The sequence below is a fragment of the Dermacentor albipictus genome, chromosome 1, assembly GCF_038994185.2.
Source record: "Dermacentor albipictus isolate Rhodes 1998 colony chromosome 1, USDA_Dalb.pri_finalv2, whole genome shotgun sequence".
NCBI classification, from domain to species: domain Eukaryota; kingdom Metazoa; phylum Arthropoda; class Arachnida; order Ixodida; family Ixodidae; genus Dermacentor; species Dermacentor albipictus.
The window spans coordinates 157,067,552-157,093,768 of NC_091821.1; the positions used below are offsets into that span (position 1 = coordinate 157,067,552).

At 46.9% G+C, this 26,217-nt stretch overlaps 1 protein-coding gene across 3 annotated transcripts in view; it reads left to right on the top strand.

The window, feature by feature from the left end:
* Positions 1-26,217, top strand: part of LOC135916572 (cell division cycle and apoptosis regulator protein 1-like) — a 236,534-nt gene that overhangs the window by 83,460 nt on the left and 126,857 nt on the right. For all 3 annotated transcript variants that reach the window (XM_065450003.1, XM_065450005.1, XM_065450004.1), the window contains exon 8: positions 9,765-9,851. In XM_065450003.1, the coding sequence (XP_065306075.1) occupies positions 9,765-9,851 (87 nt within the window). The remainder of the gene's footprint in view (positions 1-9,764; positions 9,852-26,217) is intronic.

The following is a 26,217-nucleotide window of genomic DNA, read 5'->3' on the forward strand; positions in this document are numbered from 1 at the left end:
GTCTGAGTGCAGTTAAATGCTTCAGAGGGCTCAGTGAGTAGCTATAAGCCTGCCTCATGTCAGGCCAGTGCCCAGTAACAAAATTTGGAGAAAAAAGAAAGTACTGGCCTTACGCAAGTGAATACGGTCGATTTCTTATATGTATTATAGGCGTTTATTGTGCACTTCATCATCTGTATATTATCATCATGTGTGTGCCCTTCTTCCTGCGGGTAGTCGCATCATCATAGTGGACTGTGCCGAGGGTCCTTCGCCGCATCTCTCAGGCTCAATAAAGGCCAGCCCATACTGTGACATCACAAGTGGCGGAGGAGCCTATTGGTCTCCTGTCCTCTGCACTCCTGGCATACTTCCTGGAGTTTTGTTCAGGTTGCCGCTTGTGCCGACTGTCCGCCAGCATGTCGCAGGACGAGCAGCCTGGCGCTTCTACCGTAACCATCTCGACACCGGGCGCCACACCTTCTCTGATCATCAGTGGCCAGCAGCATGATCCCCATCTGTTCGCTGGTCTTTGCGGTAAACATGTTGAGAACTGGCTGGACGATTACGAGCACGTAAACTCTGCTAATCGGTGGGATGACCTACTCACGCTCTGCTATGTCTTGTTCTATCTGACGGGTGGGGTGAAGACCGGGTTTTTCAATCATGAGATTTATTTCTCCGATTGGGCCACCTTCAATCGGTAGCTTGACAAGTATTTGGAATGCTGGCGGTTCGCTCCACCCTTGTGAAGAAAACTCTTGATGCTCGCAAACAACACTCCAGTGAGTCCTACACATCGTACATCGAGGATGTGCTCGCACTCTGTCGCCGTGTCCGTGATGCTATGGCTGGGTCGTACCTGGTACGTCATGGCTGTGGCCTTCAACGCGCTCGCTGTGAGGAACCCGGCTACCGTTGCTCACATCGCCTTGATGTGCCAGCACCTCGACAAGGTCGAGTTCGTACTCTTGCAGCCAGACAGCGAACACCGTTCTACGGCGGACCCTGACCTGCATGTAATGATCGGGCGATTATCCGCGAGGAACTTCAATTATGTGGCTTTTCATCTCCGTTGGTCCTTCCTCCTCAGCCTTCTGGTGCAGCGTTGTGTGACATCATCAAGGAGGAGCTGGCGTCCATGATTTGCTCTGCGCATGTTGACACTCCTGCTCCTCGCCCCCTACCAACATACGCCCAGGTTGCTACCACACCTCCAACTGGTGTCCATTCAACGTTGTCTCTACCCACATACGCTCAGGTTGGTGTAACTCCTCCGGCCAATGTCCCCTCAATACCACTTGAGCCTTCATCGCCCCATCTGACCGCACTATCTCTCAGCGTATCGAGCGGCTCCTACTACTGCCTTGGCGACCTTCTCATCCTATATGCTATTACTGTGGTTATCGCAGCCACATATCACGTTTTTGCTGCAAGCGCAAACAAGATGTGCATTGCGGGTATGACATGAGTGAGTGTGATGCATATTCTTCTGGGGTACCTTCTCAAAACCGGCGTTACACGTCCCCTCTGCATCGTTCTACATCTCCGCCCTCTAGAACTGAGGCACCGAATGGTTACCGCAGCACCAGACGCTGCTCACCTTCGCCCTTCCGCCACTCCTCATCACCGCTCCGTCCTGCCAGGTTCACCTCTGACCATCGCCCAGAAAACTAAGTAATGCAGTTTCTGGAGAAAAATTTGCATTTACCGACAGGACTACAATTCCTCCAGCGCGCCCTTGTAATATGATGTCTGTGTTCGTTGAAGGTGTGGATGTTGAAGCTTTGGTGGACACTGGTGCCACTTTATCTGTTATGCATGTTGATTTGTGTAAGCGTCTCAGGAAAGTTACAACGCCTTACGATGGACCACTACTGGTTGCAGCTCAAGGGAACTCTAGCCGCTCTTCCGCATTTTGCACTATGCATGTAATGATCGACGGCATTATCCACCACATACAGTTTGCTGTGCTGTCGCTCGCCATGCTCCCACCAGCTCATTTTAGGATAGGATTTCCTTGCCTCTGCTTCTGCTGCTATATGTTGTGGGCAACATGTCATACATATGACCGATACCGATTATTTGCTTGACAATGAAAAGTACAAGCCACTTCGTCTTCTCTCTGAAGAAGATACCGTGCTACTTCCATGCTGTCAGCAAATTCTTACCATCACGTCTAATGTCATCGACCATGGAGATGCGTTAGTATTACCGTCTGTGCGTTCTTTCACAAAGGGCATAGCCATTGTATCAAGCCTAGTTAGATTTGACATTGGGTCTGCGCTTCTCGCCGCAAGGAACACAACATCCGAGAAAATTTTCCTTCCTAAAGGTGCCACTTTGGCTTGCAGTGTTGATTCCAAGCCTCTCTGTGTCGTACCCCTGAAGGCGGCTCCCCCTGAAATCACTTACTTATGCTGGACATTCTCCCTCTACCTCCGCTCTTGCAGCCGTAATCAGCCCCGACTTGACCCCTTTGCAGACGCAACAGTTACTTAGTTTGTTGAAGAGGCATGAAACTTCATTCGACACCTATTCTTCGACATAGGGTCAGACTTCCATCACAATGCATCGAATTCAGACTGACGGCAGATCCATCGTACGTCGCTGGCCGTATCGGGTGTCTCTAGCCGAGCACAAGATTATTCAGGAAAACCTCGCTGACATGCTGCAATGTGAGATAATCCGCCCCTCTGCAAGCCCTTGGTATTCATTCTGCTGCTGTCCTTGCCATAGACATGAAGCCTTTCCTAAGAAACGAACTGCGAAGCCACTGGCAACGCTTGTGGGACGCAGAAACGAGTAATAAATTTCACCAAATTAAGCCGAAGTTAGGTTTCTGGCACCCAACTACGAAAACACGAACAGATGTCCTATTCACTAGACTAAGAATAGGACATAAATTTGGCACTCATAACTTCTCTTGACCGGCAACGAGCCTCCAACCTGGGTGGATGTGGCGACAGGCTCACTGTCCTCCACGTCTTCCTGGAGTGCCGGGAAGCCGAAAGAGACAGGTGGAAACATTTCCCTTTTGCATACCGCCATTGCATTCCCCTGCATCCGGTTATGTTTCTTGGTGAAGAACCTTTTTAAGACCAAAGCAGTCCTCGCTTTCTTGACAGATGTGCGGCATGTCACAAGCCCAATAATTTCGTAGCGCGTCCTCTTTCCAGAGGATGCTGCTACGATAGTTTTCATTGTATAGCACATGCCTCTAGGCCCTTGGCTTTCAAGGGCTCTGGTGAGGCAGTAGTGCTCTAGACAATTTTAGCATCTCACATATTTTATATAATGCATCATTCTTTCTCTATGCATTATAATGTTCATAGGACACGCCAATAGTCATTCCCATAATTTTATTACACATAGATTTTGTGGAATTTACATCTCTTTTAGGCCCCTTTACAGCCACGTCACGTTAAGTTCAAGAAACCCATCAGTCCACTGCGAACTCATTAACATTAACATGCACTGTTTGGCCACACCTGGCCCTTGCGCCATTAAACATCAAATTTTCATTCGTAGCCCTTGGTCGTCTTCCATCGTTTTGGTCTGAAAGAAAGATCGCGCCGTGCCATTTTGTGTCGATTACCGAGCGCTCAACAAGATTACACGCAAGGATGTTACCCTATGCCTCGCATTGACGATGTGCTCGATTCTCTGTAAGGTGCCGAGTACTTCTCCAGCCTGAATCTGCGTTCAGGTTAGTGGCAAATTCTGATGCACGAAGACGACAAAGAAAAGACAGTGTTTGTAACCCTAGATGGCCTTTACGAGTTTGTCATGCCCTTCGGCCTCTGCAATGCTCCCACAACTTTTGAGCACATGATTGACACTGTTCTGCGCGGCCTGAAGTGGAAAACATGCTTGTGCTATCTGGACGCTATTGTTATTTTCTCATCACATTTTCTTATCACATTCACATTTGCCCAGCAGCTGCAACGTCTGGACGAGGTTCTCACATGCCTCGCTAACGCTGGTCTTCAGCTCAACACCAAAGAGTGCCGCTTTGCAAGCAAGACGATCAAGGTGTTAGGTCACATTATGAGCAAGGATGCTATTCGACCTAATCCTGACAAAATTTTGGCGGTGCTTTGCTTTCCTCAACCAGAAAAGACAAAAAAACTACGCAGTTTCCTTGGCATCGCTTCCTATTTCCAATGATTTATACGTGACTTTGCCTCTATAGCTGCTCCTTTACACAACCTACTTCGTTCTGGTGCTCCCTTCATGTCGTCACCAGAATGTGACTCTGCCTTTGACCAGCGGAAGGGCGCCTGCACATCTAAACCTGTCCTTTGTCATTTTGATGAAACTGCCCCCACAATCTTGTACACAGACGCTAACGGCCGTGGAAGTGGTGCTGTTCTCCTCCAGCGAGACACCTCTTTGCTTGAGAGAGTTGTTGCATATGCAAGCCGCGTACTCACACCTGCCGAGAAGAACTATACCATCATCGAGCAAGAATGCCTAGCTGTTGTTTGGTCCGTCCAGAAGTTTCGCCCCTATCTCCACGCTGCCATTTTACCATCGTTATGGACCATCATGCCTTATATTGGCTCTCCACACTCAAGAACTTGTCAAGACGTCTTGGTCGCTGGATTCTTCGTCTGCAAGAATATGACTTTGAGATCATCTACAAGTCTGGTAAAAAGCACCAAGACGCAGACGCTCTTTCTCGCTGCCCACTTCCTACAGCCGCACTCATCAATGACTCCGCAACCACCTCCAATGACACAATCCCTGACGTCTCTTCTACGGCGATTTTGTGCTTCACCACTCTTGACCATTTCACTTCGGACGACCATGAATCATTTTGATCTCAACAACTCGCCGATTCGTACTGTCAACGTATTGTAGACCGCCTTCGTGGAGCTTCGCACCCGCCTAACGCCAGGCTCTGTCGACAACTGACACAGTTCAGGCTACAAAACTCTGTGCTGTACCGCCATATCCATCATCCTGATGGACAACACTGGCTGCCCGTACTGCCTCGCTGCCTTCGTGCTTGTGTCCTTCAGGCCTCTCATGACAATTTGACTGCTGGCCACTTTGGCATCCAGAAAACTTACGACCGCATAAGAAGTCACTTTTACTGGCTTGGCTTATCTACCAGTGTGGTGAGATACGTCTCTTCCTGCGCCATTTGCCAGCGTCGAAAGCGGCCAACATCAGCTCCTGCCGGGCAGCTACTACCGGTCTCGTGTCCTGCGGAACCGTTCGAGGTTGTTGGCATTGATCTCTATGGGCTACTTCCCATGACTCCAGCCGGTAGTTGATGGATAGTTACAACCATCAACCACCTCACACGCTATGCCGAAACAGCTTGTGTCAGTTCTGTATCTGCTTCAGAAGTTGCTACCTTCATTCTTCAAGCCATAATCCTGCGTCACGGCGCGCCTCGTGTCTTGCTGAGCGACCGCGGAAAGACATTTCTTTCAGCATTGGTAGGCAAAGTGCTCAGAGCCTCTGGCACAACTTACATGACTACTATAGGTTACCATCCTCAGACCAACGGCCTGACTGAGCGGTTTCATCATACGCTCTCTGACATGATAGCCGCCTATATTCAGCCAGGTCACAGAAATTGGGACGCAATTTTGCCATTCGTCACCTTCGCGTATAACACTGTTGTTCAACGCACAACCGGTTACTCGCTATTCTACCTTGTTTATGGCCGTTCGCCCAGTTCCTTTCTCGATGTTTCTTTTTTTTCTGCCCCTGTCAGTCCATCTCCTTCTTCCTGCGAAGAATATGTTTCCCACCTTGACCATTGTCGCCAGCGCACCCGCTTCAACACCAAAGCCAGATAACAGCACCGCAAAGATTATTATGACGCATCTCATTGCGTTGTTTTCTACGAGCCCAGTGATGAAGGGCTGCTATGGACACCAGTTCACACTCGTGGGTTGTGTGAGAAGTTTCAGTCCAGCTTTATTGGCCCATACAAAGCCCTGGAAATGACTTCTCCCATTAATTATCGTGTGACCCCTGTTGTTCCCTCAACTGACCGCCGTTGTCGCTCTACCGAAGTTGTCCACGTTTCTCGTATGAAGCCCTTCACGCGGCATTTGCCGTACCTTTAGGCTCCGGCCAGGATGGCCGTTCTCGCGCAGGGAAAATTAGTGTGGACATTTATTGTGCACTACTTCATCATCTTTATATTATCATCATCATCATGTGTGTGCCCTTCTTCTTCGTGCGGGTAGTCGCATCATCATAGTGGACTGTTACTTGCTCGCAGGGCCCGCCCCCGTGGCAGCGCAAACTCGTGATGTAGCGTTTTCTTGGTTTACATTGCTTTCTTGATGTTGATGTCGCGAGGTACTGCATTTCGCGATTGGCTGGGCGCGCATACTTTAAAATTGATTTTAAATATGTTCCAAGCTGTATTCGTTGTTAATAGTTTGCAAACGATGTGTGTGTGCCCATTTAAATCAATCTCACGCCTTAACTCGACTTCGAAATTTTGTGTCAGTACTCCTAGAGGCCTGCCAGCACAATTACTCTTCACGGGGCTTGTACTGTGACAAGAGAAGGCGGGTTCGCATGTCTACAATTAAGGAACACATTGATTTGTGCCCCTACACGCTCTGGGGGACGGCACTTTTTCTTGTTTATATCTTTCTTCGGTCAGTACTATCGTCATAATCACTTAATGTGGAATCCATTTTTATTTATTTGTTTATTTTAAAGTTTCGGCTGCTATTTGCATGTGGCTTGTCCACACAGCAGGTGTGTCTAAGAGATGACGTCTCGTCTTTGCATGTGTTTGTGCGGCTTTGTTTTTGTGTTACCAGCGCCCTCTCATGTGCTTTCGTGAGAGCCAAGTGGTGCGAAGAAACGTGGCTCGTTTCTTCGATCTCCATGGCGATCTCTGACAATGGAAATTGCAGATTGCCAATGCGTTGACGCTCTTGTCAGACTGTATACGGAGACGATGTCACTCTTGCACAAACCCAAGCAAATCTGATCATCTTCAAGTGTAGTGTGAGGTAGGGTGTTTAATATTAGACATTTATTTAAGCGGCTCTGAGCCTAATAAATTTTATTTTTCTTGGCTGAAGTTTTTCAGTCTGTTCAATTTTTCAGACTAGTTTTCAGTTCTTGCGGGGTCTGAAAAATTGGTTGGCGACTGTGTGCGCACAACAGGGCTGGTATCTGTGCTCGTGCTCATGTGCTCCAGCCTGGCCATGCTACATGGTGCAGACCAGCTTTGTCCTGCACCAGCTTCACCAACGGATAGTAGCCACATCCAAATAGCGCATTTTGTGCAACAGCTCAATATGAAGCGAAGCCTGCCAAGGCGTCTAGCCAGGAGTGAATGCACGCTGGCAAATGTATGTCTGGTCTGACCTTAAGATTTGTGTGGTTGGAGGCTGGTTGAGTGTTCAGAACTATTAGAAATTAGCGAGACCTGCAGGTTACGACACTGATAGGCAGTGTGGCCAAAGTTTCATTCCTTTGCCAGCTGGCTCAGCCAAGTGTTAGCAAACGATAGTTGGAGATAGTAATATAGTCCTACTTCTAAAAGTATGTCATTCCTATTGAAATTTGAAAGACAGATTTTCGCTTACTTCAGCCTGTTTATTATTAAACTGCATTAATAAATACACACAATAACTGTCGGGAGAAGCTGACTGATCCAAACAGGCTTCTTGATTGATGTAAGCTGTTGGGCAATAGCAGCTGCGTATAGGAATCTGCTATTTAACGAAATATGGCAGCCCCAAGAAAGTGAGAAGGCTTCTGTTGAAAAGAGAGTGCTTGAGAAAAAGGTGACTTCGCACTCCTCTTGTGAGCTCCTTGCACTGCATACAACTGCAAAATTTGGCTGAGTTGTTCGCAATAGCGTATGCTATCCATGGACTGTGTTTTTTCACCAAGCCCAAGGGGTAGTTTGGAGCCCTTTAACAACAGCACAAGCAAACACTATGGTTGCCAGCAGATCGGCATATGAGAGCACTGGTTCGGGGCTGTGAGATACTAAATAAAGTGTCAGGAAGGGTGGCTTCAATTAATGCCATTTTTGACCTGCGGTCATAAAAAAAAGTGAGAAAAATCGGACGGCAAAAGGTTTCAGCATCCAAAAAAATTTCAGCTGTCCTTGTACATCAGCTCTATGGAGTATGCTGGTGCCACGAAGGTATCTGAATTAGACCATGTTCAAAAAGCCAGTCGTTGGTTGCAGACTCATTTCATAATTGTAAAGCTAGCTTTCCTGCGAGGCAGTTTGCCAAACTAATGACGGCGTAGCCATTTTTGCAAACGGCATGGGCAAGCACAGTTTATTTGTACAGCTTTTTGCAGGGTTTGGCACTTGTCTGCCATGCCGGTTCATAACTCCCGCGTCCCTGTGCCAAATACACTGTGGAGCAACACAGTGTATCGCCAACAGTGTATCGCCAACAGCAACATCGCCGCGTGTGGCCACACGCAAGCAGCAACTCACTGCCATCCGTTATGCTCACAGTCATTGCACTTCTCTCTCACTGCAGCACACTGTGCATGCTGGTGCAGCTAGGTGAGGCCTTGGCATGGCCTCCGAGATTGCACTGGCACATATTCAGAGGCCATGCCTAGCTGCAGACAATCTGCGCCAGTTTGTGCAATGTACAGCACTAGAGAAATAGGTGTGATAGTGAGTGTTGCTTGCGCATAGCTAACGCTATGATGCAGTTATCTCGTTTATGTGCCTGCGCACACCCCCTTGCCATGCCAGAGTTAAGCCATGCAACAATTTTCACTCTCTCCTTGCCTTTCCTGAGATAATTCATGATCGTGAAACCCTCATGTACTGGTCAAAACATCTCTGAATAAATTAGTCAAACTGAAATTTCATGGTAGCTTTTATTCGTACGTGACAAGCGGCATGACAAAACTTATGAATCATTGTTGCTCGGAAGCATGCGTCTCTCAAATTCCTGCATTGCTGACAGTGCAAGAAGCCCTAAAAAAATGTTGAGTGCTTTAAAAATTCAAGAACTTATAACTCTTGATTCAGAGGATTCTGATCCTGAAATAACCCACATTAAATTTTTTTCTTAGTCACATACTAATTGCCCCGATTACAATTGTTAAGTAGTATAATTTAAAACGGTATGAATGCGAGCTAGTTCGTATGAATCCATCTGTGAAAATACAGCGCGAAATAAACTTTGACAAGGGCTGCTGCTGCTTTTTTTTTTTCCAGCTCTTGTCCTGCGTTCCTCCCTTGTACGTGTTTATTTTGTGCTGTTTTTTTTCACCGATAGTATAATTAGTATTTTTCTTGTTATGCATAAGGAAATTTGTAAGATGTTCAGACTATATTGCCAGTAAATACAGTTTGAAATTAAACTTTGCTAATATGTTTCTCTGGCAGAAATTTGATTCGCCTTAGAGAAAGGTCAGGCACCCAGTAAGCGAAAAACCAAAATGCTTAGTGCTCAATTTGTTAATAAAGTGAAATGGTTACCTATAATGAAGCTTGAATAATATTCAGTTGTGATGTGAAGAAATTTAGCAAGGTAAAGTTGTAGGCCAGTTGGTGAGACATTGTGAATAAAACCACTACAGACACGGGACGGAGGGAGGTGACAACATAGGATAGCCCTGCATTGTCGTCTCCCTCCGTCCTGTGTTTGTGGCGATTTTATTCACAATGAGAAGGAAATTTTCTGGGAACTGTTGGGAACTAACAACGATTCTGGTATTTTGAACTTTTGTTTTTATCATTGTGGTTTGTATAGATGGGGTGTGAGTGCATTTTGTTGATGTGTCATGTGGTTTTATTGCAGAGAACAAGAGCAGTCGTTCTGATGTGGAGAAGATTTCTTACAGTCAATTGCTTGAGAGAACAGAGAGCAGGCATAGAGCGGAGTACTGTGAGTATACAGATGCTTTTGATCTACAATTTTAGCGATAAGGAATACTGTATTTACAGTGAAACCTCGTTAAACCGTAGTCGGCCGGAGCTCGGAAAAAGTACGTACTAAACGGTAGTACTGTTTAAGCGAAATGGCATGAGATCGCCCACTTACCTGTCGAAAACGGAACTCAGAGAGAGTGCTATGAAAGGGGAAAAAACATGCAGTATTTATTCACTTCGCGGGACGTAAGTGTTATTTTCGTCTGATGTCGCGGCGGCCTAGCACGACGACAGCGGCCTCAAACTTACTGAAGCTGCGTGCCAGCTTCTCAGCCAGCCCCCCTCCTCTCGGCAAACACTCGCACGGCAGATTCCTCGTTGGCGTTACGTATTCTCCGTGCACGCGTGCAGTAGTGCTGCATAAGTCCCGGGGCGCCTTTTTCATTGCCGGGCGCCGGAGTTTGGGAAACTTTTCGTATGGAATAGTTACGTTATCGCGCCCCTGTTCTTGCGACGATCGCATTCATGAGGCTGACGTAACGCGCAGCTTCTGCCACTGTCGGGCCTGAACAGCCCGTGCTGTCGCTTTCCGTGTCGTCCTCATCACTGTCGCTAGTTGACACTTCGGCAACAACAGCGGCAACGATGGTGAAAAGTCGAACCTCGTAGCCGACATCTCTTCGCGGTCGCAGCAGCGCTGCCGAGCAACTTCGCCGACTTCGCATTCCAAATGCCACACACTGTAGTCAACAGCAGATCCATGTCGCGGGCCAGCGCCGACTTCTTCGTGTCACGTTCGGTAGCACGGACGTTGTCTAATTTTTCTTCTATGCTGAGCACCCGGCGTCTTTTATATCCTAGCTTCGGCATGACGCGAGTCCTGGCTTGCACGACGCCACAACGCTCTCTGGCACGGCGTCCATGCGGCGTCGCAATGATGTTGATGTTGATGCGGCTTCACGTGCAAACGCACAGGACGCTTGGAGGCCGTTGTACCGATCTCTGAGGCTTGTTGTTCTGCCGGGCCGCCCGATGGAGACTACGCACCGCCGTGTTTGCGTGACGAAAAGTGGAAACGCTACGTTTTAACCGATGCGTACGCAATAAGCTGGTACGGTTTATGCGGATACAAAATACATTATGTTCAATGGCCGCTGAGTCGGGGAATTGACTTTACTACTTTTAAACCGAAACTACTGTTTAAACGGGTACGGTTTAACGAGGTTTTACTGTACTAAATTCTAACGAACCCTGGATGGTAGTGCACACCTGTCTTCTTGAGACAAAAAAAAATTCAACAAATAAACGCCCTCGATTGTAATGCGCACCTCTTTTTCATGAGAAAAAAAGAAACAGTCCTTTAGAGTACTGCACACCTCATGCTTTCATACAGAAATACAGCATTCTCCCATTTGGAAAAACAACACACATTCATTTATTTGGAAAAAGAAAGACTTACTGCCCAATGCACTAAAGTAGTGATTAACAAAAAATTCGTAGTTTCGGCGAAAAGGCGAAGCATCGATTGTAATACAGTCGAACCCACTTATAACAATATTCAAGTGCCATGAAAATTCCATTGTTATAACCAGGTTGCATGAATAAATCAAAATAGGGGGATGGCAGAGCTGATGTGAAAAAGGTGTATAGGTGGGGAGGCCAGTGCCTCTTCCCACCACCTTCCTCCGCACGGCTGCTGATTGTGTTCACTCAGTTAACTCTTTCCTGGACCCTCCGATCGCGTGTAAACAAGCTGCGGCTGTCGGCGTTAAAGAATGGCACTGCTATAACAACTGCAAAGACGGTGTCACGGGTGGCAAGCAATATGCGAGCACTGCCGAGCCATCGCTTTGGTGGCCCCAAAAGGGGCCTTTTAAAATTGCGAGAAGAACGCTGCAGCAGCCTGTGAGCTTGAGAAATCTAGAAGAAACGCTGAGGAAAGATCGCCACAAGCATCTCGCCACGTACTTCACACTGGCTTGCACGAGAAAAGCCTATGTCCATCATTCATGCTTTGAGTGAGATTGGTTAATTAAAATGTGTAAAAACACTTTGCTGAAAGAAAACTAGCAAAAACAAATGCTAATATAAAATCAAAGGACAGAAATAAGAGTAAGCGCAAACACACATGGAAGCAGGCACTTATTCACACACAAACGCGAAAACTAAAGAAATCGCAAATATAAAGAAATGTGGGAAATAAAAAAAGTTAGACAAACGCAAGAAAACATACACACATTTGCAAACAGACGTGGGTAGAGGTATTATAGGAGCTGGTTCACAAACTGCTGTGCCTAACTTCTCGTATGCTTTTTTTTTTACCATTCTCTTAACACTGTCTTGCGAATTTTTAATTGCAACATATCACGAGGATCGAGAAGCAGTGCGAAGCTGTGCTGTGGGAAACCATATCGAGCGCTGCAACACAACTTATGCGTGACTGTGCCACAGCGCGCATTCTACAGCTTGCGCGTGCGGTGAGCACTGGTGGAAAGCAACCAATCGATGGTGCTACACAACGCTCGAACACTGCCGTTAGATGCTCGGCTATCTCACTGCTGACAATGAACGTTCACGCTAAGTTGACGGTGACAAATCTTTGTGTTGGAGGTTTCTTTTGCAAATATTTTCTGTTGAGACGCTCATAGATTTGTTTCATGCATGCGCGCTTTTTTCCTTTTTCCTGAGAATGGTTTTGTGCCATCGCTTCACCCCGTCCGACGAGAAACGCAGCGACACAGTACACGAACACACCCGCCGCTGGCAGTAGGCACCAGACTTTGGCAAACTTTTCTCGTCGTAACTTCACTCGGGAGCGAAATGAAAAAAAAAAACATAAAATAAACACGCAGGATGTGTGTTTGCAGCGGTCGCCGTGGGATCCTGTTTTCAAGCAAAGCGTCAGCGATGCTCGCTGCAATGTTTCTTTGCCGGATCACGGCTTAGAATAAACTGCACGCGGCACAAATGCGCCATCGTAAGCTCGCAGTAATATTTCTGGCATTATAGACAATCACAAACAGTTTGGGAATTCACTGTGACAAGGGGTTGACGCGCACAGCTGACGCAACTTGGCCCAGTTCGAAGCCCGGGCGGCCATCTCCGACGGCGGGGTCACCGGCCGTCCGGCTCATGACGTCGGTCCAGAGTGCGCGCCCATTGGTGGATGCACATGTGCATCCGCCTTGGAGGAGTAAACACCCCCTTTTTTCTAAACTTGTATCCGACTATAGGTAAACATACTCCTTCACAGACTCTAGAGGCTGACGGCGATCATGAACACTTATTCCCTTGCCAAGCTATTGATTGTTATCTTTGTCTTCGGCATATTAATCTTCAACCCCACTCTTACACTCTCTCTGTTAAGGTCCTAAATGGTTTGTTGCAACTTGTCCCCAGTGTTGCTGAACAGGACAATATCATCTGCAAATCGAAGGTTACTGAGAGATTCCTAAGCCTTCCCAGTTTAATAGCTTGAATGCTTCTTCCAAGCACACAGTGAATAGCATTGGAAAGATTGTGTCTCCTTGTCTGACCCCTTTCTTGATAGGTATCTCTCTACTTATCTTGTGGAGAATTAAGGTAGCTGTGGAATCTGTGTGGATATTTTCTCAGATATTCACGTAGGTCTCCTGTACTCCTTGATTACGTAATGCCTCTATGACTGCTGGTATCTCTACTGAATCAAATTCCTTTTTGTAATCTATGAAAGCCATATTTCTCAATTATCTGATTGATGACATGGATGTGATCCATTGTAAAGTATCCCTTCCAGTAGCTAACCTGTTCACTTGGTTGACTAGACTAAAGTCCAGTGTTGCCCTTATTCTATTGGAGATTATTTTGGTGAATATTTTATACAGTACTGGGAGTAAGCTAACGGGCCTATAATTTTTCAATTCTTTAAAGTCTCCCTTATTGTGGATTAGTATAATGTTTGCATTCTTCCAGTTTTCTGGGAATCTTGCAGCTGATAGACACTTGGTATGTAGAGCCGCCAGCTTTCCAAGAATTATGTCTCCTCCAACTTTGATTAAATAGACTGTTATTCCATCTTCTCCTGCCGCTCTTCCTCGTTTCATGTCTTGCAAGGGCCTTGTGACTTCATCGCTATTTATAGGAGGAGTTTCTATATCCTCTTCATGACCATTTCTAATGGAGGTATCCCGACTCCTCCGAGTACTGTTCAGGTCAATATAGAATTCTTCCTTTGCTTTTACTATACCTTCGAGATTGCTGATGATATTACCCTGCTTATCGTTCAGTGCATACATCTTGCTTTGTCCTATATCAAGTTTCCTTCTCAGTGATTTCATGCTGCTTCCATTTTTTACGGCTTCCTTAGTCTTTCTCACCATATAATATGTCCCTTGTTTTCTCCTTGTTGATCAGTTTTGACAGTTACGCGAAATCTATCCTATCTCTTGAGTTGGACACTGTCATTCTTTGTCGTTTTTTTATTAGGTCCTTTGTTACTTGGGAGAGCTTGCCTACTGGTTGCCTTGGTGCCTTACCTCCCACTTCAATTGCTGCCTCTGAAGCCAGCCTGGTTACTGTTTCATTCATTACCTTTATGTCATCTTCATTTCTCTGTTCTAAGGCTGCATACTTGTTTTGCAAGTAACAGCCTGAATTGGTCTGCTTTTACCCTTACTGTGTCTAGGTTGGCCTGTTTCTTCCTGAAAAATTTTGCTCTTTCGCTCTTTAAATTGAGGTGATTCGTAGATCTCACTAACCTATTATCACTGTACGTTACCCTACCTATTAATTCTACATCCTGCACCATGCTGGGATCAGCCGGAAGTATGAAATCTATTTCATTTCGTGTTTCACCATTAGGGCTTTTCTACTGTACGAAAAAAAACTAACACAGAGAAAAAGTTCGCCAAGTCACATTCAATGTGATTACTGTATCATAGAGCCTAAATTTACAAACAGGACAAAGAAGAGGCAACAACACATGGCTGTCTTTGTCCTGTCTGTAAATATGGGCTGTACGATACAGATATCATGAACCAAATCTTTCAAAACCGCTGCTTACACTCAACAAGACTTGCAAATCCCCTCTTTTGCAAAATCATTTGAACATGCAATAAATGCCCTTCTGTAAAGGCTAGAAAAAAAAAACAGGATATAAGAATACAGCACACTCAACTGCTCTAAGCAGACTGCAGGAATGTCCACCACGTAGCGAGGCATCATTCGTGGTTTGCGTTGTGATGGAGAGCCTCCACCACCTCGTCGGGGAGGTGACAAGGGATGCTTGCGGGCCAATGACGAAGTGCTGCTGCCATCATGGTCTTGACCTGACCCTCAATAGTCACAATCGGGTGACTGTGCTGGACCCCGCAGATCTCGATCCCTTTCCCTGTCACGATCCCGATCTCTTGATCTATGATCTCGAATGGGTGACCTAATGAAAGACAGTCAAATCAAATCACTGTCCATGCCAAATATGGCAAAATAGAAAGCAGTCAGTGCCACTCACACTGTTTTTTCTGCCTATCATTTGCAGAAGAATGACAACACAGAAAATAAAGACACTGCTTGCGAAATAAATGACTGAATATGTAGAAAGTTTCCCAGCTATCATTCACCAAGCTTTAAAAGAAAGTGAAACCTTCTATGCAGAACCAACTGTATGTTATTAGTAGCAATCTGAAGACGGACCTAGTATTTTTTGTACTGTTTCTAATTACTTAGTTTATGATGATTCATTAACTTTTACATTGTTTTAGAGCACATTCTGAAACAACAATTTTAATTACTTGTGGCGAGCTATTTCTTGTGTTATTCTTTCTTCCCATTTAAAAGAAAGTTCATGCCCTACTCCAATCTTTGTTTTTGTTTTACTTAAGTCTTTGTGATCTGTTGCCCTCCTCCCTATCGCCTTCCTTTCCTTTTGTCTTTATCAATTGTATGAATGTTTTCAAACCGAATAACAATTTTTAAAGAACTTCTACATATAGTATGGGCCCTAGCACTCTAATAGAGGGCCTTGAGAAGTCTCCATGGGATGCTTGAAATTCCTTGAAAATCTTTGAATTTCCTTCTTTTCAACCTGTACGAACCTTGTGTATAGCCTTTGACCTATGGCTACCTAAGAGACGTAGCTTGCCCCACTACACAAGTTATCATGTTTTTATTTCATTTCATTTATTTCTTGCTTCAAAGAGCAGCGGACCTCAGGGAAAAAATGCCGTAGCTTGACAAGCTCCCAAGACCCATAAGGTTCGTTGACAATGACACCATCAAGCACGTGGCACAAAGATTGGATGCAGAAACATTAAGCATGATTCACATTCTAGTAAAAACAGAGTACTTCTGCACTACTAAACAAAAACACCAAGTAAGGCAGCAGTATAAGATACAGTCGAACCTGACTATATCGAACCCATTTACAGAGAATTATTCTGCATATTGAACTATTTCTGAACACTGTGCAGTTACAATGAGTATATATAGCTAAAATTATGCTTAGATCAAACAAAAATAGCAGCGACTCCCGATATATCGAATGACAAGCGGCGCGAAAGTGCCTCCAGAAGTTGGGTTTGCCTCCATTCAACCGCTCATTCTGGCCCGCCCACAGTGCTTACTCAGACAGCCAGTCAGAGGCTCTTGTGCCCTCATCGTGCAGGATGGCACAAGTGCGATGTCTCGCTGCTTTTCTGGTTCATAGTGTTTACACCTTGTGGGCCTTCTGCCGCAGTGTTGCCCTGATGAAGTGGCAGAATTTGCTTTTTGCAGTGAAGCTTGAAATCATAAATCGGGTCAAACGTGGGGAAAAGTTAGATAACCCTGCAGCGTGCAAGATTCCGAGGAGTACTCTCAGCACGATCTTGAAGAATAAGGGGGAGATTAGGGTTAAAGCGGACAAATTTGCGACCCGGTGCCCGTAGCACCCTACGCGTATGCACGGCTGAGTACAAGTGGTTCCTCCAAAAGTGCTTCAGACATGCCGGCTTCCATGTGCCCGGTGATGACTGTAAATTCTAATGAGTGCGATGAAGCCTTTGCCAGTGTTGTCGAAGTTTGGAGGGTGTGGGGATGCGCGACTCTCATGCGTCCCCTGGTATGTTTTTCCCGCATAGCTCCCTTTCCCTGCAATCCGGCTTCGCCGCGTGGACTGCGTGATGCCCACGGCAGTCGGTCTGGTTGAGGTGCAGTACGAGAGATGGCGCGAGTGTTGCGCTGCTAGTGCCACCTCCGTGGGGTTACTTGGAAGCGAAAAGAAGAAAGCTCTCTTGGGCGGTGGGCCGGCAAGCGCGGCGGACGTCTCGTGCATGCGTCGATCCATGCTTCTGCGAGACCGTTTCGCATGGCCGCCTTTGAGTGCGCCACAGTTCGCATGACCGTACGCGCGAACGACCAGGCGTTGGGATCCAGCATGGGGCAAACATATTCGCTCGTTATCCGGTCGCGGTGAGTCGGACTTCTGGATTTGTCGCGCGCCCACCGGCATGTTTTGTGGATAGCAACTCGGCTAGCAGGCATTGATCTATGAAAGGTGCAATAAATGCCCTTGTGATTTTTTGCACTACTGTGTTGTCGTTCCTTTGTCCCAAGAGCACGGGGGGGAGAACCCCACATCTGGCTGCCCAACGTGGGACTCTTGGGGCATCGGACGATAGATTTAACAGTTTTGCTTCGTTCGAGAAATTTGTTTGAACTGAAGCGTAGGGCTAGCGTGGATTTTGATCGCTAGCGTTGGCGGCGTGCTTTCTTGAGCGAGGCGACGGTGGCTGTAGTGTGTTTGAATATGTCAACATGCTAAGCCTTTTCGCTAGGGTTTTTTTTAATGGCATTCGTCGATACGTGAGCCACGTGGTCTGCATCCTGGGAGACCGAGGCTTAGCACCCATGGAGCATTGGCAAGCCTGAAGCGAGTGAGTACGGAAGCCTCGTGGGTGGTCCGAATTTCTTATGTAAATAGCTTCTTCTATCTCTTTGACTCTGATGACGTCGCGGCTCTGGGAGCCGGGTGGCCGCGGGCCACAGGTGCCACTATGGGCTGACTGGTATTGCGGCCTGGCACCGGGTGCTCCGACATCGTCTGGGATGGTGGGCGCCGTCAACTCGGATGCCGTGTGCATTGAGCGGGGTAGGACCATCTAACAGAGCTGATGTCTCCTCGCGGCTGCCTGTTTTGCGCCCATTTTGGGTGTTGTTTTTTTGGATGCCAGTTGTTGACAGGGTAGCGACGCTTTAGGCCTAAGGCCTTATGGAGCTGCCTGTCGCACGTGGAGGGACACAACCTGGTGGACCGTGGCGTTGAGGTGTTGCACTTTGCTTCCCTCATTCTAGTTAGCCTCGCACGAATTGAAATTACTCGTTCGACTCAAGGAAGCGAGCTTCATTCACGCGAATTTAGCATCTGAGTAGCTGCCCGATCTTTTGCTAGCCGAGTTGAACATCATACCAAAGGGCGATGCGCATGCAGAATTCCTCTCCCTTGCACTACTGTAGTGCTTGCCGAGTGTGTTGAGTGTACGCAGCGTCATTGGAGTCACCCGTGGTTTGCCGTCACCTGCACATCGTCTGTGCTGCTGCCCCGGACTACGATCGAGCCACCGGGCAATGGTGATGCTGTGGCGAGTTCGGTGCAGCGACTTCGGCGGCCGCTTGTATCCAGCTCGCAACCCTCGGCGGCGGAGAAAAGAGCCGGTGATCACCGATAGCTACCGCGGCTCGCCAGCAGGGCACGTCGGCGCAAGCGACGCTTGCTCGTTCCGACTACTGCGTCACCGTTTCCGGAGTCCCGGCCTGGAATCATGCTGTTGAGTCTGCAGAGCTGCTGCTGTGACCAGTGGACGCTAGCGGTGTACCCAAGGACAATGTCGGCTCGCATGCTATGGACACCGTGTACACATTTCCTCGGCGCGGCCACTGTTGCATGTACCATCTTGTTCGCGAAGCTCGGGTTGACATTCGACCGTGTAACATGTTTTGCCGGAATAAGTAGGGATATAAGGTTGGGGGGATGTGGGGATGCGCGACTCTCACGCGTCCCCTGGTATGTTTTTCTCGCATAGCTCCCTTTCCCTGCAATCCGGCTTCGCCGTGTAGACTGCGTGATGCCCGCGGCAGTCGGTCTGGTTGAGGCGCAGTACGAGAGATGGCGCTGCTAACGCCGCCTCCGGTGAGGTTACTTGGAAGTGAAAAGGAGAAAGCTCTCTTTGGCTGCGGGTCAAGGTACGACGCGGACGTCCCGCGCGTGCACCGATCCATGCTTCTGTGAGACCGTCTCACACGGGATCCATCGAACGCGCCACAGTTCGCGTGACCGTACGCGCGAACGACCAGGCGTTGGAGTCCAACATGGGGCGAACATATTCGCTCGTTATCCGGTCGCGGTGAGTCGGACTTCTAGATTTGTCGTGCGCCTATCGGCATGTTCTGTGGATAGCAACTTGGCTAGCAGGCATTGATCTATGAAAGGTGCAATAAATGCCCTTGTGATTGTTTGCACTACTGTGTTGTTGTTCCTTTATCCCAAGAGCACGGGGGCGAGAACCCCACAAGGGAGCTGTCAGAATTTCCAGAAGCCATTGACAAGTCAACGGTCGATGAGATTGTGAGTACAGATGATGGTGTCGCAACCATGGAAGAGCCCAAAGATGAAGACAACATTGCCGATATCGTACCGAGCACAAGTGAAAGTGGGCACATTGAGGAAAGCAACAATGGTTCTTTGCCCACATCCTCCTGCACTCGCACTAATCCAGTGCTTCTGCTCGAATGTGGAAGGTTGCGACCTCAGCTGCTTTGATTCTTTAGACAATCTGGAGAAGTGCGTGCGTCACAGGCAGCGAAATTGCTCAAGCAGAAGAAATGATGGGACTATTTCACGTGAAACTAAGCTAGTTTCGTCAATAAAGTGATTTTATAAATGGCATGTGCTTTTATGATGTGCAATTCTTTAGCAGGCTTATATCGAATTATGCCCTATATCGAACTGATCGGTGCTTTTTGCTAGTTCGTTATAGCCTGGTTCGGCTGTACACAAAACAACAAGTAAAATACAAAATTTAGGGCTTGGAGAATTCAACCTTAGAAGAATAGAGACGGGGGGATAATGGCACTAATTTGATTGTAGCAAATACATTGGCTATAAAGTTAGGTAAGGAAGAAAAAAGCAATGACAAGGTTTTATATACCGCAAGCGGAGTCAATATACAAAAGCATAATGAGACGCTCCCAACTCATGCTGTACTTCAGTGCGCAATTTGAAGAAGAAAAAAAATGTTAGCACGCATGATCAAGATATGATATTTACCTACTGGCACAGTTTGAAGAAAAAAAATGTTAGCACACATGATCAAGATATGTTTACCTACAGGCAGGTTTCACTACATATTTCTGGTAGCTACATATTTCACTTTTAACCGGTGCTTAAGAAAGGATCAGCCAAACCATACACAAATGAGAAAAAACTCTATATCGAAAGAATGCAGGGTGTCTACCAACCGGGAAAACCGGGAAAACCGGGAATTCTCAGGGAATTTGAACAGTCTGGAAAAACTCAGGGAAAACTCAGGGAATTTGTGCTTCTATCAGGGAAAATTAGCTGTAACTTTATTGAAAGGGAACGAAAGTCGTGTTAATGCTGGCTCCAGTAACAGAGGAATCGCAACGAATCGTCATTGACGCCGTGTCATCGGCACGATGTATTGCCAGAGTAGTTAACGACCGATTTTCTAGACGCCCGATTTTTCGGACATGCCCGATAATTTGCACGGTTTTGCGGCACCACCACGTACTCCATATAGTCAATGTATATTGCCCTGACTGCAGGTCTGAAATGGCATTAATCAAAGCCGCCACTGCCGCTATTTTGATTATCTCGCCGCCTCGAACCGGCACTCTCGCAGGCAGATCCGCTGGCAGCCCCACGACCGCGGCAACGTTAGGCCTAGCTGCTTCTATGTTCGCTATTAAGCTTCTTGCCGTGCGGTGCCGTGTTTTTCATTGAAATAATTCGCCGCTATTACCAATGGCACCGACTCCGCCTTTTTAATCCTCGCGATTGGCTTTGAAGCTCGCAGAGCACAGCGTGTTGCGTAATGCCAGTCTCCGAAAGTTAGCTTCGCCTCAATACACTAGTGTTAGGCGGTGAAGCATAACAAGCGTGGGAAGGGGGCAATTGTCACGGGACACAGTATGTATTCCTTAATTACACATGCGTGCACCCCGTCTCACAGTACAACACCTGATATACCTAATAAGCGTACTGGCAGGCCTTCAGAGCTTTTTCAGACGTGCCTGTGGTAATTTTAGCCCTTAAAGGCAGTTAAAGACATGCATTAACTTTTTTCAGACTGCCCGTTTTTTTTTTCGTTTTTTTTTGCGGCCCCTCGGAAGTCCGAAAAATGAAATGTTGACTGTACAACTGACCAAGGGGATGCTTCAGATGATCCATGTGGTGAAAGCATGGTAGTAGGAGGATGAGAACGGAAAGGACCGACGCACTGAGGAATTAAAGGGAAAGGAAGGGTGCCGCCGCCTTTTTGAAGGAGCTTGAGCTAAAAAAAAAACTAAGTGTTGGCTGACGCTGAGACACAGGTGTCCCTCATCCAAACCAAAATAAATTGTTTAAGCAGTGAAACCCAACACTGAGATGTTGTGTACAGGCTGAGAGTATGTCAGGACAGTTGAGGTTGACTTCCCAGCTGCTGAGAGAGAACCTTAGTTGTGACAAAGTTCAGGTCCTCATACAGATGAGCTTGCTATCAGTTGATAGAAATAGCTGATATTAAAAAATATTTACTTATGTATGCATCTCCTTTTCATTCGCATTTGAAAATGTTTGACTCAATTTGGCATGAGCTTTACCATTACTTTCGCTGTGCATTTTACTAACACCTTCCTTCTGTTTTCTTTTTAAATAAAATAGATATTACTCCTTACTATTCAAACTGGATTAAGTCATTTTTTTGTTTCAGCATGCTTACTAGAGAGTGACAGCATCGGGCAATGTGGTGTCAGCCTGTCTTGACATAAAACAAAGTTCTGGCTCATTCAGGGAATTTCGCAAAGGTGCTCAGGGAAAACCTGGAAAACTCAGGGAACTTGGAAATGTCAACTTGGTAGACACCCTGGAATGCTCGGAGGTCAGCATTGCTGCTTCTGTTAATATCAAGAGATGCATCATAGAGGCAGTTCAATAATGCTGGAAGATAATATTCAAGCATCTATTGCCCATAGTTAGTCCGTGATGTGTTAAGAGTGTAGTGCTTTGGCTGGCGTTGTGGGTATGCCGGCAATAGCAGTTCTAGATTGGTTAGTCCTGTCAGAGTTGAAACGTTGCCCTGAATTTCCTGTTTGTAGCGTAAGCACAGACGTATATTGAAAAGACTGAATATTCGTGGTACATTGTTGTCGTGGAAGAGGTCTGCGGAGGGGCAATCACAAGGTTTTATTTATTTATTTATTTATTTATTATACATACTTTCAAGGCCCTAAGGCACTACAGAAAGGAGTGGTACAAAGCAATGTAATATGCAGACAATGGTATGCAGGCAACGTTAAGCGATAGCGTGGTAGACTGCTGTTTTGAATGAAGTTGCATCTGTGATCTGAACGATGGAAGCAGGAAGGTGGTTCCAGTCGACACTTGTGCGGGGTAAAAAAGAATCATGATACTTGTTCGTTCGGGAGGATGGGACGGCAACTTTATATCTGTGGTCTGAACGGGACGAAGTGTAGGAAGGTGGGGTGATAAGTTGATTCTTGAGCACCTGGTTTGAGTGATAAACCTTGTGAAATAGGCAAAGACGAGCACATTTGCGGCGTAAAGAAAGATCTGGCAGATTCAGGGTTATTTTCATACATGTAACACTGGAATGGCGGGAATGGGTTAGATAAAATAAAGCGAGCTGCTCGATTTTGAATTGCTTCAAGTGTTACGGTTAGTGATGCTTGATTGTTATCCCAAATGGCAGATGCGTATTCAAGTTTTGAGCGAACTAGGGTTTTGTAGAGTGTCAATTTTACCGAAGTAGGAACGTTAGAAAAGTTACGACGAAGATATCCTAGCATACGATTAGCATTAGCAGTAATATAATTAGTATGCAAATTCCATAAAAGATCATTAGTTATGTGAAGGCCAAGATATTTGTGAGCGTTAACGGATGCTAATGAAGTGTCATTCAGTACATATCGACACTGATTGCTATCGCTGGTTTTACGTGATATGCGCATTGATTTACACTTGTTAGCGTTAAGTTTCATGAGCCATTTTTTAGACCAGAGTGATATGTTGTGAAGATCTTCTTGCAGTTTATCTGAATCATCAGGGTTAGTAATCTTTCGGTATATTACGCAATCGTCTGCGAACAAATTAATTGATGATGACTTTACACAGTTAGGGAGATCATTAATATAAATCAAGAATAGTAGAGGCCCCAAGACGGACCCTTGTGGCACTCCGGCACTCAGGTTGGTTGAAGGCAATTTGCAAAGCCTTCTTTTGAAGGAGGTAGATTTTTTTAAGAGTGATGTACGAAGCAGTTCCCCATACTAGGTTATATAATGCAGTTGCAACATCAAAAGGGTTTGAAACAGAGGCAGTTTAATTTTAGGCAAGGAAAAATGGCAATAGCGAGAAAGTATGCCAACCACATGCGGAACCTTGAGGCACGCATGATCTACATGGGTATCCCAGAGCGGTTCTTTCGTAAACCAGATTCCTAAAGATTTAAAACTCTTTAACAATCTCTATTGTACATGAGGCATAGCAAAGCGGGGTCAAAAGAACATTGCTTTCATTTTTGAAGTGTTTATTTGTAATGCATTACATTTTACCCAGTGGGCAAGCACTGAAAGAGTTTCATTTGCAAGGGTAATGAGGTCGTCTGGGCTGTCCCCGTTAAAGAAAATGCTCGTGTCACCTACATATATTATAAAGTATGCATTCTTATTAATGTTAATGATATCATTAATGTATAAATTAAATAGAAGTGGGCCCAAAATACTTCCTTGTGAGATGTCAGCTTTAATTTGTGTCATGCGTGAGTAACTCCCATTGATATCAACATACTGATATCTGTGCGATAAATAAGAGCGAATTAGCTCCAGAAAGTGACTTCTGATACTTTCATCTCATGAATTTTTTTAAGAACTATCCTCTTTGCTTCAAAGTTTTGTAAAATAAGTTCTTTCTGGGCTACTAATGCAGTTTCAGTGGAAAATCCGTTTTGAAAGTTGTATTGAAAATGGGTAATAATATTATGGTGATCCAAAAATTGCTGCAGGCATTTAGCAATTACTTTCTCAAGTCCTTTGGAAAAAAACTGGTAAAAGGGATATTGGTCTCTAGTTAGCGATATTATTGCGATCACTTTTTTTTAAACACTGGTATTACTCTAGCTAGTTGCATTTGCGTGGGAAAAATACCGCTCATTCACACGTTGCGGTACATTTCGGGTTCATCTTTCTCTGGTGGCATTCCTTTTCACATATCTGGCGTATGTATATATCTCCTTTTTCTGCAGGTAACGAAGGCTTTGCAGCTAGCCTGTGTTTGCTCCGCCTCTCCATCGTATGCTTAGGTGGCAGCTCGAAACCAATATCTATTCGACTGCAGGCCATTGATCTAAGAATGCACTGATTGCACTCGGTACATTAGACACATATACATTGGCTCATATCTCTCATGATCGCGACCACTGTGCGAAACGTTTTGCTGGTCACAGGCGGCGTGCATTTTCATGCGCCAGCCGCGTTCCCAGCTCCCTAGGGTCAAAATGATAAGCACAATCAGCCACAACAAATTTTCTGAAATCGAAGCCCAAGCAGGTCGGCACGAAATTATATGTATATGAGACCTACCCGATAACCTGCTTTTTCATGTCTTGTGCTGACACAACGCCAACTGATCAATGTCGCCGGTGGACGATGTGATTGCTGCGAGCAGGGATCCTTGAGCTATCGCTTTGAAGTATACAATCACGTGCGATTTCGCGTCTTGTCATCCGCCGCGTCAGAGGCCATCTGTTGCGCTGCGCAAGATAAGGTTGGCCCAGTGCGCATTCTGCATCAAGTCGTGCGAAAGTGATCGTATCCCTGAATGTGTGGGGTCTGATGTGGGATTCTCCTCCCGTACTCTTGGGACAAAGGAACGACAACACAGTAGTGCAAACAATCACAAGGGCCTTTATTGCACCTTTCATACATTAATGCCTGCTAGCCGAGTTGCTATCCACAAAACATGCCGATGGGCGCGCGACAAATCTAGAAGTCCGACTCAACGCGTCCTCGCGAGCGAATATGCTCGCTCCATGCTGGATCCCAACGCCTGGTCGTTCGCGTGTATAGTCACACGAATCGTGGCGCGTTCGAAGGCGGCCAGGCGAGACGGTCTCGCCGAAGCATCGGTCGGCGCGCACGCGGGAGTCGTCCCCCGCCGTGCGCCGACCGGCCGGGAAAGAGGGCCGCTGCACATGCGGCACGGCACGTCAGTCCCGCTCGCTGTCTCGAAGCCAAGCGAGCAAGCCTTGTCTTTCCCGAACCCATGTAACCGCGCAGCGGCGCGACGCTCGCGCCATCTCTCGCACCACGCTTGTACCACTCCGACGCCGCGTGCGCGGCGAAGCCGCACTACAGGAGACGCGCTATGCGGGAAAAACATCAGGGGAGGCGCGAGGGTCGCGCATCCCCACATCCCCCCAACCTTAAATGACTTCTTATTCCGGCGAAACATGTCACTTGGTCTCACATCAACGCACGCTTCGCGACAAGGTAGTACATGTAACATTGGCCGCACCGAAGAAATGTCCACACGCTGTCCATAGCATGCGAGCCGACTGTCCTTGTGTACACCGCTGGCGTCTGCCGGTCACAGCAGCGGCTTTGCAGCCTCGACGGCACGATCCCAGGCCAGGACTCCGGAGCCGACGACGCAGTAGTCGGTACGAGCAAGCGTCGCTCGCGCCGACTCGCCCTGCTGGCGGGAGCCGCAGTAGCTGTCGGTGACCGCCGGCTCTTTTGTCCGCCGCCGAGGGTTGTGAGCTGGATACAGGAGGCCGCCGAAGTCGCCGCGCCGAACTGGCCACAGCCTCACCATCGCCCGGGGTGGCTCGATCGTAGTCCGGGGCAGCAGCGCAGGCGATGTCCAGGTGACAGCAAGCCAGGGGTGACTCCAATCACACTGCGTAAACTCAACACACTCGGCAAACACTAAAGTAGTGCAAGGGAGAGGAATTCTGCATGCGTATCGCCCACGTGGTACGATGTTCAACTCGGCTAGCAAAAGATCGGGCAGCAACTCAGATGCTAAGTTCACGTGAACGAAGCTCGCTTTCTTGAGTCGAACGAGCAATTTTAATTCGTGCGAGGCTAAATAGAATGAGGGAAGCAAATTGCAACGCCTCAACTCCACG